The sequence below is a fragment of the Anabrus simplex genome, chromosome 1 (genome assembly GCF_040414725.1).
Source record: "Anabrus simplex isolate iqAnaSimp1 chromosome 1, ASM4041472v1, whole genome shotgun sequence".
Lineage (NCBI taxonomy): Eukaryota > Metazoa > Arthropoda > Insecta > Orthoptera > Tettigoniidae > Anabrus > Anabrus simplex.
Window position 1 is genome coordinate 639,091,516 of NC_090265.1, and position 16,734 is coordinate 639,108,249.

Consider the following 16,734-nt stretch of genomic DNA (forward strand, 5'->3'; position numbering starts at 1 on the left):
TTCTCCTTCCCCGCCCCATCACACACACACACACACACACATTGGGAATTTGTGTGGGCTGGACCAGACAAGCCCCACGCAATCAGCTGATCATCCAACAAAGTTTCATTGCAATCGCATTGGTCCAACCCGAACGATTCCCTTGTCAGAACTCTGGAACTCATTTGGTAAATCCAGTTTGTATGGTCTCGAAGGGCGACTCAAGAAGACAAAGTTAAGATGGAGAGAAGGCGCCAAGGAAGAAGTTATTTTGTTCACCTTTAAACTCCTTCCAATTTATATTCTAAGTTTTGAACTAGGTTGTTCATATATTAATAAATGAGTCATATTGAGGTAGAAACACCAAATAATACAAGGGTTAATTATGAAAGCGCAAGTAACGTTTAATATAAGAAACAACAATTACAACAACAATAACAGAATATTAACAATTACAAGTATAATATCGAGCAGAAAATTTTGAGGCGACAAAAGTATTTCACTCCATGGTTAGATGTTGTTCGGTTGAACCATGTCTCGAAAAATGTTCATATCACTATATTGCCTATTCCGTGTGCCTTTTCCAGCTGTAGGTTATCATGTTGAACTTCAGTGGGTTATGTTCCATAAGAACTAAAGTTTTTGGGTCCGATATTTCTCTTCTAGTGGTAATAATGGCCGTGACCGCCTCCACCGCCACCTCCGTGGCCACCGTGTCCATGACCGCCACCGCCTCCACCACCTCCATGTCCATGACCGCCATAGGTACCTCCAGAGTGGTCGTTACCACCGCTGTTGGTGACGTGAGCGATGAAGCCTCCCTTGTTGTCAGCGTGGTACTTGACGGTCCTCACATTACCACCAGGTTCCTTCAGCGTGTACTCGCCCACGACATGATGTCCATCACGAGACTCCTTCTGGCCGTGCTTGTCGCCGGTGTGGTGGTCAGTTACTCCGTACGCGAACTCGTACCTTGGATGGGCCTAGAAAAGACAGAAGGAAATTGAAGAAAACATTCAAACAGCTTCAAAATGTAACATTTTATAGTAGACACGAAAAACTGAATTAAATACAGTGATCATAATCTATAGCTTATTTGTTTGGGCATTTACGAAATGTATGTTATGCATTTATTTATTTAGTATACGGCAATAAGTTACACATACAGGGTGGTCGAAAACAACGTGAACCGAATACATTAGCGTTAGAGCGTTCGTCATACCGTACTAATTTGTAATTTGGAACAATTACGTCGATATCTCACGCCATTGTCTTTTTATCAGCTGCTGAAGTTAGCCATTGAGATCGCCTCGCGGGCGATTTCAAATGGGCTTTACGGGGCGGTGTTGCTATTTGCACGTGGCTTGCTCAGGCTAGAGAGCCATGTCAAGAAATGAGCATCAAACTCTAACACATGGTGGGTGTCAGCCAGTGCTACCGTAGCGTGCTTGCTATGGGGCAAGTCTATCAGCAGACAGATCCCTCCCCTGGAGAAGTTTATTTCTTCTATTGGCGCTCTCAAGCCGATCATAAGCCTCGTACAGATTTAGCAACACTACCTCGCAAACCCCGTATCGAGTCGCCCACGAAGCTATCTGATTGGCTAACTGAAGGAGCTGATAAAATGACAATGGTGTGAGATATCTATTTTTTCAATTATTTATCAGTATGACCAACCATCTAACCCTCAGACAAACGGTTCACGTTGTTAGCGACCACCCTATATATATATATATGCAAATACCAGGTGAACTGACGCACCAGGTTGAAGATCCCCGTGTGGTAAAACACAGTGACCTGCTGCGTGAATAAGTCCGTAACCGCCTACTGCAAATCCTCGTCCGACAGGAAGCTTCGACCCTTCAAGGCCTTTTTGAGGGGACCGAACGCGTGATGATCGCAAGGGGACAGAGCAGGACTATAGGGCGGGTGCTCGAGTGTCTCTTACTTGATTTGCTGGATGAGGCTGGTCTACCAGATCGACCGACGTCTTGTGTCGAAACGCGACCTGTACGGAATTAGGTCCACCATTCCACAACGGTGGTTTTCGACAGACATGCTGCCCCATACACAGTCTTCATTCTCCGATGTCCACCGGTGTTTGTCCTTCGGCAGCCAAGAACAGAATAACAGCACGTTGGTCCTGTTTGGACGGATTTGGTAATTACGTCGCCATAGTTCACATGGCTGCATTTAACGCACGCACCTCGGCACGACGTGACTGTTACACTAAATGTCCGTGTTTATATACCTGCATCGGAGTCGCGCTACGTTGCATGTCCGCTGCAGCAATGCCCTCAAACATAAACTTTTTGATCACGCCTTATACATACGTACATAAACAATAAATATGAATCATATGGCATCATATCAAATTTGAATGTCCAGTTGCTTGATCGACTGTTGAGCTTCAGATGTTGGTTCCAGAAAGTCTCTCAAACTACGTGGACAGCACCGAAATTTGCAATCCCTTTCAATCCTGAGCAAATTTTTTCAGCCAAAGTAAATGGATCATATAATTTATTAGGCTAATATGATCAAATAGCTAAGTGAAAATGGTAAGAAAAAGTTATCATCACTGTCATTCTCTCAGAACAGGACCCACACAATTGTGTGGTCTAGGATTTCATTTAGTAAGAAATAAAAATTCGTACCCACACAATTGTGTGGTCAGCGATTGAAAGGGATATGTAGAACTGTTTGCCGTAGCGCACAGTCACATTCTGGCGTTGAATTATAATTCCAGCTGTAAAGGGAGTGCTTGTATCTTCTGTATTTTGTCCTCACTCGAGTCTGTGTGGTCCACATATTACGCGGTAGACGATGTCCGCCGGGAAGATGTTCACCAGAAATGACGAAGTGCAGAAAAACGTCTGCGGGTATAATGTTGCTTCACGTCCGTACGTTTAACCTTCACCCCTGGGTGATGCTGAGAAAGCAACAACTCTGGCTGCTGAACCTATTTTTTGAAAGATCTCCCAGCGATTATGATACAATATCAAGGAAAGAGCTCTTTTCAGAGCTATCCTGGATAAAATGTCCGTTATGAACAAGTTATTCGGAAAAAGTAAACGGATTTGGTGAAACCTCTTACATATGAACACAGAGCGAGTTGGCTACGTGGTTTGAATCACGTATCTGTTTCCTTGCGTTCAGAAGATAGTGGATTCGAACCCCACCGTCGGCAGCCCTGAAGATGGTTTCCGTGATTTCCTATTTTCACCAGGCTGTACCTTAATCAAGCCCACGGCCGCTTCCTTCCCGCTCCTGGCCCTTTCCTATCCCATCGTCGGTATAAAACCTATCTGTGTTGGTGCGACGAAATGGAAATTGAGAAAAATATCTTGTGTCAGTGCGCAGTTAAACCAATATTAAAAAATGTATGAAAACTCACAGCTGTAGTCCAATAAAAAACATGTTTGGTTAGTAAAATTAAATTTGATTGTAGCTCTAATCAGGGGAAATTTGGCCACTTGGCGCCAATGTATATATAGTCCTCACCCCGAAGGCTGGTTTGGTCCTCAGCAGCTGCACCATTAGATGCCATAGATGGCCTAGGCATCATTGAAGAGGCATACTAGGGAAATAAGGCGTTATCTAGTTTTCCGTTACTTTCCTCACTGAGCCAGAAGTTGCTATTCAGTCAGCCAAGCCCACTGAAATGTATGCACCAACCGAACCTATGAGCAAGATTTTCACACCATTCATAGCAGGGACTGGCTTCATAACGAATGGCATTACTATCATCGCTCATACCTCAGTCACTTTCATATTGTCAAAGCAAGGATAAGACTGAGACAGGTCAATGAAAGTAACAAAATTGGTCTAGCCCATACCAGAAGACATAGTGCACTAAACACTAGGTCTCACCAGCAAAGAAGATAATAATAACAGCAAATAAATGTGTCTGCGCGGTTATGGTCGCATAGCTATCAGCTTGCATTCGGGAGTTAGTGGTTTCGAACCCCACTGTCCGCAGTCCTGAAGGTGGTTTTCCGTGATGCCCCGTTTTCACACCAGACAAATGCTGGGGCTGTACCTTAATTAAGACCACGGCCACTTCCTCAACTTGCATAGCCTTTTCCCATCCCATCGTCGCCATAAGACCTAGTGTCGGCTCGACGTAGAGCAAATTGTTAGGAAACAAGCAAAAAAACTATGCATATTGAACTCGCCAAACTCAGTCAGCCGAGAAGTGATTTACTGTCTACTTTCTTTGTTACTAATTCGTCTACCATGTCTTCATAGTCTAGTTGCTGTGTATTACACCCATAAGGCGACTTAAAAAGGGCACAGTATGTCAGAATTCATGAAGAGGATGGCAAGACTCGTCACTCAATCTGGTGCCAGGGGTGATCGTAAATAAATCCCAAGTCTTTTCAGGGTGAGAAAGAGCGCTCGGCCGAACAGTTTGCTGCCGCGGTTGACAAAACTAATCTAACTTCCATCCCTTAAATACGAAACTGTCCATGATTGGGGTTTTCAAACGAAACTGTGTGCGGTGTACTTAAGGAGGATGTTTTTATTTCATTGCCCACAATATACTGTAATATGCTTTAAAATGGATAACCTCATGACCCAAAAATTATTTCGTCTTTGTAACGCTTTTCCAGTTTTCTAGCACATTTTATTAGTTCAATGTTTTCTGGTCTATGTAAACTACTTAACTAAAATTTGCCACAAAACTCTTCCAACGATTGTTTTCTCTGTTCAATTCAGATATAAATTTGTCTATAATGACCAGAAATGTATTAACCCGAAAAATCTTCCTTTCCTTCAAAAGTTATATCATACTCGGCAGTTATATCCACTTCTGTTTTCTTGGCTTTTTCCTTTTGTGCATATTTATTTTCGTCTTTTCGCTGCCAGCGATTGTCACAGATAGAACAGATTTTCTCTAACGTATTTAAGTAAAGAATCGTATAAATTTACGACAATCTAAATATCGATTTCAACAGCGGTTGCTTGGTAAGCCAATGACCGATGACGCCAGGGCATTTATTTTATTAAATCTCTTCAATAACGCTGACAAAAATAAATACGCCTCTGGGCCTAATACAGTAACACAACACAAATAGTTAAAGGGTACATTAGTCCTAATGGGGTGTCGAAATGCAGTACACTGAAACTAAGTCTTGATCAAAATGAAACCTCATCAATCATATTCGTTTTCCTCTTTACTTTAAAGAAATCTGTTGTGGAAGCACTTTGAAGTTTAGTTAGTTTATGTCTACTGCTTCACACATATCATCGACGTATTTACTGCAGTTGTATCAACAGTCCGACATTGATCGATACACTCAACATCCATGAATGAACCCTCTGTGTACAGAACGTTGGCAATTGTTCTTCCTCATAATATGACCAAATTGATCCATTTATTTTTTATAGTTGTTAAAGTATTTCAGTGTTGCGTTCTTTATACACCCGTGAGAATTTTAGTTTGCGTCTGGAGTGGCACAACATACTAATATTTTTCTGGAATTGAATATGAGTATCCAAGCCTCATCGCCTTATAGCAGTACCGAGAACATTGTAACACAGAAGTATACGGAGGCGAAGACTTGTCGTTATTGCCGTGGCAACCTGGACTGTCAGTGTGCAATTTATCCAGGGTGTGTTTCTATCATTTCCGTTTCTATGGTTGGTCAGCAGATACCAGGCCTAGAATTTGTCTACCTGAATTAGAAGCAATAATCGCTGTGTAAAATTTGTGCCTCTCCAAGGAAAACCGCTGTTCTGAAACATTGCACATACATGCGTAGTGTGGAGGATATATCTGAATGATCTCTTTAATGTAAATTGCTCCTATTACGTGAAAAATGAGTCTCCATGGCTCAGGCGGCAGAGTGCCAGCCTCTCACCACTGGATTCCTTGGTTCAAATGGCGGTCACTCGGTGCGAGATTTGTGCTGGACAAAGCGGAGGTGGGACAGGCTTTTCTCCAGGTACTCCGGTTTCCCTTGCCATCTTTTATTCTAGCAACACTCTCCGATATCATTTCATCTGTCAGTCATTAATCATTGCTTCAAAGAAATGCGACAGGTTTCGGGAGCCGGCACAACTCCTCTCCTTGCCACTAAATGGAGCTTCGTTCATTCCATTCCTCGCCCGGTGGAATGACGAAACAGGCTGTGAATTTTCATTTCACATGAAAAATGGTCAGAATTGTAATTACTCGTCATTATTTGGTATTCAGTCAACAAAGATTTATACCCCGCACGGCTTTACTTCTAAATTGACGTTTCGCAAAACAAATGAAGATCGCCTTACCCCTGTTGCCTTCAGTAACAATCAAGTTGGGGAGTTTTCATTATAATGGCAGACACTCTCTCCACCTGCCTTTTTACATCGTCAGAAGGACTCACTTAGTGGTCTTCCCAAATGAAATCAACACAGGCCATTACAATGACGTCAGTAGGAATCTTGCGATTAAAAGCAATGCTATCAAATGAAAAACCCACACATTTTCTCACTTTTAGCAAACAATACCGTGCTGCCGATCTAACAGTCCAAAGTTCCAGAGCTGTAATGACCAGGCCGAAGACAGCCGTGAACACTCCTGCCATTATTCCTTAAAGTGTGCACACTGCTCATTCCAATCAGCGCTTCAGAGTAAGGATCGAATAACTGGAATACTATGATGGACCAATATGTTACGTACCAGCAGTATCAGAAAATGTATAAACCAGAGGAATGACATGCTAAAGAAGGAAGTCATCTAACACTCTAGCTATTTCCCGCCAATATTCAAGCAGGCTGTTATACTCGGTACGCAGCAGTAATCCCATCTATCGGAAACGAGTGGCAGGAGAAGAGAGAAATAACATTACAACAAACAATGGTCAATTTAATGTTATTGTTGATCAATTTTGTTTTCGATATTGTAGACCTTCACATTTAGTTTCCTTCCGACTCTGAAATACCATTCTTATCATAGTCGGTACGGTTAAACAGAATAAAACATAAATGATTGGAAACTGTATTCTCAACAATAATTTTTGTTATGTAGTGATTTTTGATAGGAATGATAACATAGGTTTTTAAAATTAAAATTTAGGCGCCTTCCTCTAAACTACCATTTCATCCAGGGTGAATAAAATTATTTATAGCCTAAACTGTAGCTTCTTATTCCCCGACTCTACGTACCGATTTTCATGAAATTCTGTTTACCCATTTTCTCGTCGCTCGGCATTGATATGGACTTAGCAACAAAAATACAAATTCATTAATATCTCTGTTATCATTGCCAATACGGTAGAAATGTATAAGACACGAAAGATCGGAAATTTAATTCTATATGACTTCAGTTATGCGGTATTTATCGGTATGACCACTAATAACATAAATATTTTAAAATTAAATTTTACGCCTTCCCCTGAACCACCATTTCATTCAGCGTGAATAAAATGATTTATAGCCTAGATTGTAGTGATTCATTCCCCGACTTAACATACAGATTTTCATTAAATTCTCGTCGCCATTTTATCGTGATGCGCGTACAGACAGACAGACAGACAGACAGATAGACAGACAGACAGAGAGAAATGACGAACATTAAAAAGTATATTTCCTTGTTACTGTGGACAGAAATACCATTCTTTTTAAATTCTGAGTAATATACATGATGTTGATTCTTGTTGTTTAAAGGGGCCTAACATCTAGGTTATCGGCCCAAGAGCAATGCACAGATAAAACTCTTTTATGTATGTATGAGAGAGAGAGAGAGAGAGATTTTTTATCAGATCTCTTGCTTAATAAACACCTGATGAGTACGATTGATGGTACCTTTTCCGAGCTTGTGTGACAGAAGGAATTGTCTACGTAATTTCCTTGTTTTCCAGACCGTGTACTTGTCCCAAAAATGTACTTTTAAAGTAAAAATTCAACAATAAAGTCTTCGGGCGGGAAGTTAAATTGAAAATCCAAAACCTATTTCCAATCGTTCGACCGGATCAGGAATGGAATGAAGGAAGTCCCCATCTAACGGCGAGGATAGGAATTGTGCCAGCTGTCGAAATCCCTTTAAAATTATTATTATTCCTGTCCCTTTCCCCAATTATCTAGGATCGGTACCTTAGATACACTTAGCCGAGTTTTACAACAGGATGCCTTTTCTTACGCCAACCCTTTGTGGAAGGACGAATGTGCTATTGTGCGTTTCTGTGGTGAAAGGTAATGCGATTTGATTTTTACATAAATGAAGTGGTGTATCAAGACTAAAACAAGCATTCATCCCCCGAGCTGGAGGAATTAAGGAGAGGCGTTTAAAATGCCCTGTCCCTACTAGTTATCGAACCCAGGGCCCTCTGCACCAAAGGCTACTACGCTGACCTTGCAGCCGAGTCCTGAAAAAATTCCCTGTAAAATGCTGCCCACCGAGCTCGATAGCTGCAGTCGCTTAAGTGCGGCCGGTATCCAGTATTCGGGAGAAAGAGGGTTCGAACCCCACTGTCGGCAGCCCTGAAGATGGTGTTCCGTGGTTTCCCATTTTCACACCAGGCAAATGCTGGGGCTGTACCTTAATTAAGGTCACGGCCACTTCCCTCCCACTCCTAGCCCTTCCCTGTCCCATCGTCGCCATAAGACCTATCTGTGTCGGTGTGACGTAAAGCAACTAACAAAAACAAAAACAAAAAATGCTGCCCCCTTTAAATATCAATACTTAACAGAGATACTCTTTTAGAATGGAACTTACCACGTAGTCAGTGTATCCATGACCACCTCCACCGCCTCCACCATGACCTCCGTGACCTCCATGTCCACCATGACCACCATAGCCTCCATGACCACCATGTCCTCCGCCTCCACCGCCATGACCTCCATGTCCTCCACCTCCACCTCCACCGCCATGGCCATCAGAAACATGGACCTCATGAGCATCACCTTCTACTGGGCCATGGAAATAGGCGAAAGAATGTGCATGGCCGCCGCCTCCTCCTCCGCCGCCGCCGCCATGGCCACCACCGCCACCACCTCCTCCTCCATGACCTCCAGCGTTAACGTTAAGATATGCTGTTGCAAGCAGCGCAACCAGCGCAAGTATCTGGGAAAAGAATTAACATGAACATTATATCGATAAGAGTAGGTTTTTCGCATGCTTAATGAATAGAGTTCACATTCGTTCTTATTTTCCCAGGACAGTTCCGGTTTTCAGTGAAGTGTCCCAATAAAATTCATTCGGGATGCGAAAAATCCTAGTTTTTTCTTCATAATCATCGGTTTTAAAGTGGAAGACAGATCCATTCTCATCATTCAAATTGACGCGGTCGGTTTCTCTTAATTCAGCAATTGCTTGCATTGATGTGTTGAGCAGCTCTGAAATTGTGAAGAGATCTATACTGTGGTGTAACATACAAGAATTAGACTGCTTGAATGTGTTTACCCGTGTCAGGTTCATTGCTGAAGAAACAATGGAACCTTGGACGAACAATTCGTGTGCAGTGCAGGTATTTAAGGTGATTAAAAATTAAATGTATTTCTTTCTTAGTCTGAAAATTATTTGGGATCGGCACTAATGTAGATTAATCCCAGTTTTACGGCGGGATGTCCTTCCTGACACCTCGTATGTGGAGGGATGTATTCATTATTACGTGATTCTGTGGTGGTTTGGAGCGTTATGTGTTGTGTATAAATGAAGGTGTGTTTTAAGACGACCCCAAACATTCAGCCTCTGAGAGGAATTTAACCGGACGCGGTTAAAATCTGCAGTCCGGCCGGGAATCGAACCCGGGCACCTCTGAACCGAAAGTCATGCAGATAAGGAGCCAGATGTGTAATCATGTAGAGTAGGGGTGCTCAACATACGGCCTGCGAAGGCATTTTATGTGACCCCGGCCGAGTTTTTATAATGTGCTTAAGTTTCAGTTTGTTTTTCGTAGGATACGGAAAAACATAGTAGACTAAGAACTTTGTTGTAATTTACGGAGAAAGGAGATAAACCATAAGAATTATCTCTGAATTATTCGTAATTTTCTTCTTGGCGTGATGTTTCATTCACTGGACTTTCGGAAAGTTCTAAAATGTATAATTATTCCCACCTTAAAAGAAGGTAAGGATTATTTAGTTTATTTTCCGGGTTGAACCGCGTTGTTGTTTTCTGTGCATTACGGATCGAGTAGGGGCATTTCAGTCTCCTTGACAAAGAATACGGCAATGTATTTGAAACTTCGGCAAACTGTACTACACACCGTGGAAGCTTCACCTCTAAGAAGGTAAGGGTTAGAATTTGTCCATTCGTTTCTTGGAATTACAGCTGCAGAATTCCGCAGAGAGGGGGGATTATTGTGGTACGGTTTGGGAAATCAACTAGAAATGACTAGTGCTTTGGGAGGTTCGTCGTGGTTTACTACTTTGTGTGAACGGACGTTCTTATGAAATACTGATATTCAAAGTCGTTTAAATAATTTATTTGTGAACACAAAAAAAAAAAAACCTTTCCAAACACAGAAAATTGGATAGTATGCCGTGCCGTGAGGCGCACACCTCTCACTAAGTGGTAAGTTTATCCCAAGTTAAAGAGTATTGTTTACTTTTCTCGATTTCTTTTCTATTGCATGTCAGGTTATTGTTTGTATTGTCGAATAGCCATGTGAGTGGTTGATTAATTGGTTGGAGATTGTGGATGTATTTGTGTTAGGGAAGTACGGGGAGGGGGCGGCGTTAGAAAATAATGTGGCCCGCAGTTCGTTTAGGAATCTGCCATTCGGCCCGTCCGCAAATTAAGTTGAGCACCACTGACGTAGAGTACTGTATTTTTTTTAACTTCAGATTGAGATTAGCATAAATGTCTTTTAACTCTAGGCAGTAAAACCATATTCGAGAAAATTAGGTACGAGTAAGGTAAACAGACTGATAAGGGTTAATTCACAGCTAAGAACTAGAACTAGTTTAGGATTCTACTGTATATTACCTTCACTGAAGCCATACTTGTCGCTGTGGACTGTTGTGGATGACTGTTGACAAAGCCTTTAGAGACCGCACCATTTATACCGGGATCAATTCTCAACAGTTCACGAAGAATAAAGCAGACTGAATTGCACAAGACAAGTGCAGAGTAGAAACGTTGTCGCTGCTGTACGTGTTTGTGACGTCACCAGTGGGAGTTCTGATCACGATGTCCTATCTATAACATTTGGCACGGTCTCCCTCGCTGTTCAGTGAGAACTTTCTACAGCAATCTAATCGAGAGCATCTGAGACCTAATGAGTAATTATTTTTTGTTCACTGAATTGTTGGCCGTGGTTCACGTCAAGACGAAATCATCTTACGGGCACCTGGACGTGCATATTTTATGCCTCATTTTGGAGGTTCATACGAAGAAAGGATCCACAGGAACTCAGTGTTGAAAACATTCTAGGGATATGAGCTACGAATTTTAGATAAATTTAATAAAGTATGAGAATATATTGCCGGCCCCGTGGTTTAGGGGTAGCGCGCCTGCCCCTTCCCCGGAGGCCCCGGGTTCGATTCCCGGCCAGGTCACGGATTTTTACCTGGACCTGCGGGCTGGTTCGAGGTCCACTCAGCCTACGTGATTAGATAGAATTGAGGAGCTATCTGACAGGGAGATAGCGGCCCCGGTCTAGAAAGCCAAGAATAACGGCCGAGAGGATTCGTCGTGCTGACCACACGACACCTCGTAATCTGCAGGCCTTCGGGCTGAGCAGCGGTCGCTTGGTAGGCCAAGGCCCTGCAAGGGCTGTAGTGCTATGGTGTTTGTTTGTTTATTAGAATATATATTTTTATTTATTCTTAAAAATTACAATCATTTTCTTAATCATCGTTATCCGGTCTATTAGATTAGCAGTTTCCCTTTTTCTACTACTACGAGCGCTAATGTGAGTCAATGCAGAGTTTCACTTAAGCCGTTATATTAACTACATTCGGTGTGACCGGGCGAGTTGGCTGTGCGGTTAGGGGCGCGCAGCTGTGATCTCGCATCCGGGAGATAGTGGGTTCGAATCCCACTGTCGGCAGCCCTGTAGATGGTTTTCCGTGGTTTCCCATTTTCACACCAGGCAAATGCTGGGGCTGTACCTTAATTAAGGCCATGGCCGTTTCCTTCCGATTTCTAGGCCTTTTCTGTCCCATCGTCGCCATAAGACCTATCTGTGTCGGTGCGACGTAAAGCAAATAGAAAAAAGAAATTCGGTGGGAACATTTTTCAAAAATTTAAAAACGCATGAGGGTAATGAGCCAAGGAACACATACAGTAAGAATTATGTAAATAAGTTCATTTGGCTAGGATTTGAATAAGAAAGGAAACTAGTAAAAAAAAACCAAGCAATTTTAGGCTGTTTTCCGGAACTGCATTTAGGCCGGAAGTGATTTTCAAAATTTGTTTTTATTTTTATTTTGATAGAGCTATCCAAGACTTAAAATTTGAAACCTGTCCGGGCCCTTTAGCCCTTCAGCGTTTGGCACAATGACGTTTTTCGTAGTGTGGGGAGTGGGGAGCCTTACTTCGCCTGCTAAGGAATGTTTTAACATTAATATTTGTTCTAAGAATAAAGTACCTGCCAAACTTTGTCCATATGTTAACATTAACTAGGACAAAATGCTTGATTAGTATCTATCTCTCTTAATTTATCACCGTCCGACTCGTTGGCTGAATGGTCAGCGTACTGGCCTTCGGTTCAGAGGGTCCCGGGTTCGATTCTCGGCCGGGTCGGGGATTTTAACCTTCATTGGTTAATTCCAATGGCCCGGGGGCTGGGTGTTTGTGCTGTCCCCAACATCCGTGCAACTCACACATAACACTATCCTCCACCACAATAACACGCAGTTACTTACACATGGCAGATGCCGCCCACCCTCGTCGGAGGGTCTGCCTTGCAAGGCCTGCGCTCGGCTAGAAATAGCCACACGAAATTATTATATTAGTTTATCACCATGGTTCAGATGGCAATAAATCACATTTCAACATTAAAATTTCTTCCACTTTTGGTACAATGTTCATGAAAGATAGCCTATTACTTTGAGTCATAATTCTCTTTGTGCATTGTGCAAGTTAATAATTAGAGCCCAGAAGTTCAAGCATTAATTTGGCTAAAACATGCAGGCAAATAAGCACTTAATCCGGCTCTGTGGTGCAGTGGTTAGTGTGATTAGCTGCCACCCTCGGAAGCCCGGGTTCAATTTCTGGCTCTGCCACGAAATTTGAAAAGTCGTACGAGGACTGGAACAGGGTTCATTTAGGTTCAGAAGGTCAACTGAGTAGAGGGAATTCGATTCTCACCTCAGCCATCCTCGAAATGGTTTTCCGAAGGTTCCCCATTTCTCCTGCAGGCAAATGCCTGGATGTACGTGCACTCGTGATCACAAGAATTCCGGGTGGAAAGGAAAACAGGTAACGTTTGGGAGTAGAATTTGGGGGAGTAAAAGAGACGACGTCACATGTGTTCGTCTTCCAGGTGGTGTGCCGTGTGACGTTACTCACTCAGATCACTCCTAACACCATTTTCTCAGGAACTGATTAATATGTATCTCTGGTTAAACATTCTGGCTATACTGGCTTCTCCGAATCAAGGAAAATTTAATTATGCAGAAATATACTATATAATCCCGCCCCCAGTGCGTATGGCATTTTAATGTTTGATCGGCGCTGTCAATAACTCCATAGGAACGATTTTCCAAACACCCTTGCGTCTCTGATGATCATAATTATTTAATACCAGGTTATTTTTACTTTTGTTGTTCGAGGATAAAATATGTTATTATATATTAGTTGGGGCTAGACTCTGTGGGAAATAAGCTCAGGAGTTATTTAAAATTCAACGGCTTTATGAAGGTAGAAAAATGGTCGTATTAAAAAGGAATATTTTTACACCACATGGTAGTTCGTGAAAAGCACGTTTTCTCCTGTGAATAACGTATAGGCTACACTTGTAATGTATTTTCGGCAATGATTTTTTAATAAAAGAGTATGCCTTTAAATGAAATACGAATCGCCTTACTAAGTTCTTAGTGAAGGTTACCTTCCTTCATCTTAATTTCTTGCGTCCAAATTTGATATCCGTGCATATTCTACTGCAAAGTATATCAATTCTTCATTTGACAGTGCTTGTAAAGCTATTAATGTAGAGTAATTTAATAGGTGCTATATTGACGAAAATAATGATCATTCTTTCTTACAATGTTCGGGCGCGATGCCATTTCACAATGTCATGGTCGAGACCGCTAACATTTCAGCCAGCCTTCGCAGAAAAGAATTTAGGAGAATTCGACCCTCAATGAACTGACATACGAGCCCATGTGGTTCCTCCCTTCATTCCTCTCTCTACCGCATATTCAAAGTCCAGGCAAGGGGGCGTGTGGCACCTTCCCCTCTGCAGGTGTTTGGTTCATGTTAGATCTCCCGTCATTCGCTGTCTCCATCCCCTCTCGCTATTCAGGTGTGCCCTGTCTTATGCTTTCGCATTAATCTGATGAGTGAAAGAGAGAGTGTAAGGTGGTACTGGGAGGTTCTGAGGGCTGTACTGACTTCCTTCCCTGAAATGAATATTTCTGGCCCGATATTTAAATGAACACTACTGTACTTAACTTAATGCCGCGGCCGCCTCCTTCCCTCTTCCTTTTCTATCCCTTCCAATCTTCCTATCCGTCACAAGCCTCTTGTTCAGCATAGCAGTTGAGGCCGCCTGGGAGAGCTACAGGTCCTCCACCCCAGTTGTGTCCCGGACGAAATGTCTCGCACTCCAGGACTCTGCCCTTGAGGCGGTATAGGTGGGATCGCTCGGACACGTTCGAGTTGGGCCCACGGTCAAAGCATTCCCTGCGGATTACAGTCCACCCTGGAAAAGTTGAGGTCCAGTTGCGCCTCTGTTTCTCCATTTTTTAAATGTTCGCCCGCTCGTTTCTGTTTGGGCGGCCTTAATATTAACAAGTATCAAAATTACATTTTAATATAAATTAAAGACAGTTATTGAAATTACTACATCCTCATTTAATGATTACCATAATTATGTCTTAATTAAAACGTTGTTTAACAAACATGAAATAAGGTTAAAAATTATTAAATCGTTACTTAATCACCAAACCTAACCTAACTTAACCTAGTTCTGAGTACGGACTCTGCACCTATATTAAAACGTATTTTAACTGATTTCCAAAAGTTCGACTACTGGGGACAGTTCCATGGGGGGGGGGGGGGGGGTAATTCGACACTCACTCCCAGCTGACTATGAGCCCAACCCAACCGTTCTTTTTATGGACATCACTGAACCTGGGTCCAACTCAACATCCTCCAGTTCCCTCGGCGAGTCCGGGGTAGAAACCAAACCTAGATGGTAAACTGACTAGACAAAATAAATAAAAATAAGCATTTAAAATTCAGGAAATAGGTAGTGAAACAATTAAAGTAGGCATTTAAAAAGACAAAAATGTCCTTTTTCACAATTTGCTTTACGTCACGCAGACACAGATAGGTCTTACGGCACGATGGGACAGAAAAGAACTAGGAACAGGAAGGAAGCCGCTGTGGCCTTAAAGTGTGAAAATCGGAAACCACATAAAACATCCTCAGGGCTGCCGACAGTGGGGTGCGAACCAACTATCTCCCGGATGCACGCTCACAGCTGCGTGTCCCTAACCGCACTCCTTGGTTTTGGAATGACTACTATTTTTACCAGTTTTCCAAACATCAGCGAAGTATCCCAATTTTAAACAAGCCGAACGAATTGTATACAAAAAATATTACTACTCTAGGCCCTATATGACGGCGATTTAATGTCCTTTTTCGATATCCTGTCATCACCTGGAGACTTATTCTCAGTCAGGCCCTTGATAACACTGCGGACCTCTGCAGGCTTAATGTATCTTAGCTTACCTAAATATTATCATACGCTGTGGCTTTGATGTTCCTTGTATTTTGCATTTTGTTGAGAGTGAGTACATGAGAGTCCTAGGACGAAAAATATGCCCTTTTACTCATCTGTGTCCGAGAAATACCCGATGAGTCGGAAAATCTCCATTGTACTGCACTGACGGGGGATAAAACGATCTCTCATGGAGGCAGTATTTGTCCACATGACAGAGGAGAAACCCCCTCATCCCTGATTTATTTTGAAATTCAAATGGCGTTAGTAAATTTAGCGACTGAGGAGCGGGGGGGGGGGGGGGGGGTGAAAGCTAACCTTCGTAACAAACGGGCCTTTTCGGGGATTTAATTTTAATAGTAATTAGTCACTGTGTATGTCATGAATTTGGAATAGACCGAAATGGAGAGTTAACCAGTAGAAACAGATCGTAAGTTAGCCAACGGCCGCAGTGTGTTCGGCTTCTTGATCCTTACGTCCCGTTTTAAGAGAAAGTAGGATTCTAGATTTGGTCATCTTTACTGTTTTCTTTATTTGAGATCTAATAATCGGAATACGAAGTTCCGTTCATATCTTTTTATTAGATTTCAGTAACGGTGCTCGTGTCATAATTCGTAATGTTTTAATTTTAAAAGTTTGTAATTTGGAAAGAGGAATTTTGGGAATATAGCCCCATGCCTCAACCAGACAGCACGATGGTCTTCACACATGCTAAATACATGTTTATATTTGAAGAGAAACATTTAGTGTATAGCAGAGGTCTCAAGGCTTTCAACCCGTAACGTGGCATGCTGTAAGGCCTGTTCTGTATTATTGCTCCAGGGCAAACCACGGTCCATTATTAAGTTGAGATAATTAGTTTGCTTAGATCAAGACAGTGGGACATTGCTAATAGTAGGAGGACGAAATTTAGGCAAGCGCTTGATGAAAACAACTG

General features: G+C 42.3%; 1 protein-coding gene across 1 annotated transcript; it reads right to left on the minus strand.

Annotated features, from left to right (window-relative positions):
• Positions 1 to 358: 358 nt before the first annotated feature.
• On the minus strand, positions 359 to 11,021 carry LOC136871579 (uncharacterized). Its single transcript, XM_067145014.2, has 3 exons — positions 10,892 to 11,021; positions 8,678 to 9,025; positions 359 to 962 (listed from the first exon to the last, which is right to left on the minus strand). The coding sequence occupies exons 1-3, from the start codon at positions 10,904 to 10,906 to the stop codon at positions 642 to 644; spliced, it is 684 nt and encodes a 227-aa protein (XP_067001115.2). The 5' UTR covers positions 10,907 to 11,021; the 3' UTR covers positions 359 to 641.
• Positions 11,022 to 16,734: the final 5,713 nt, after the last annotated feature.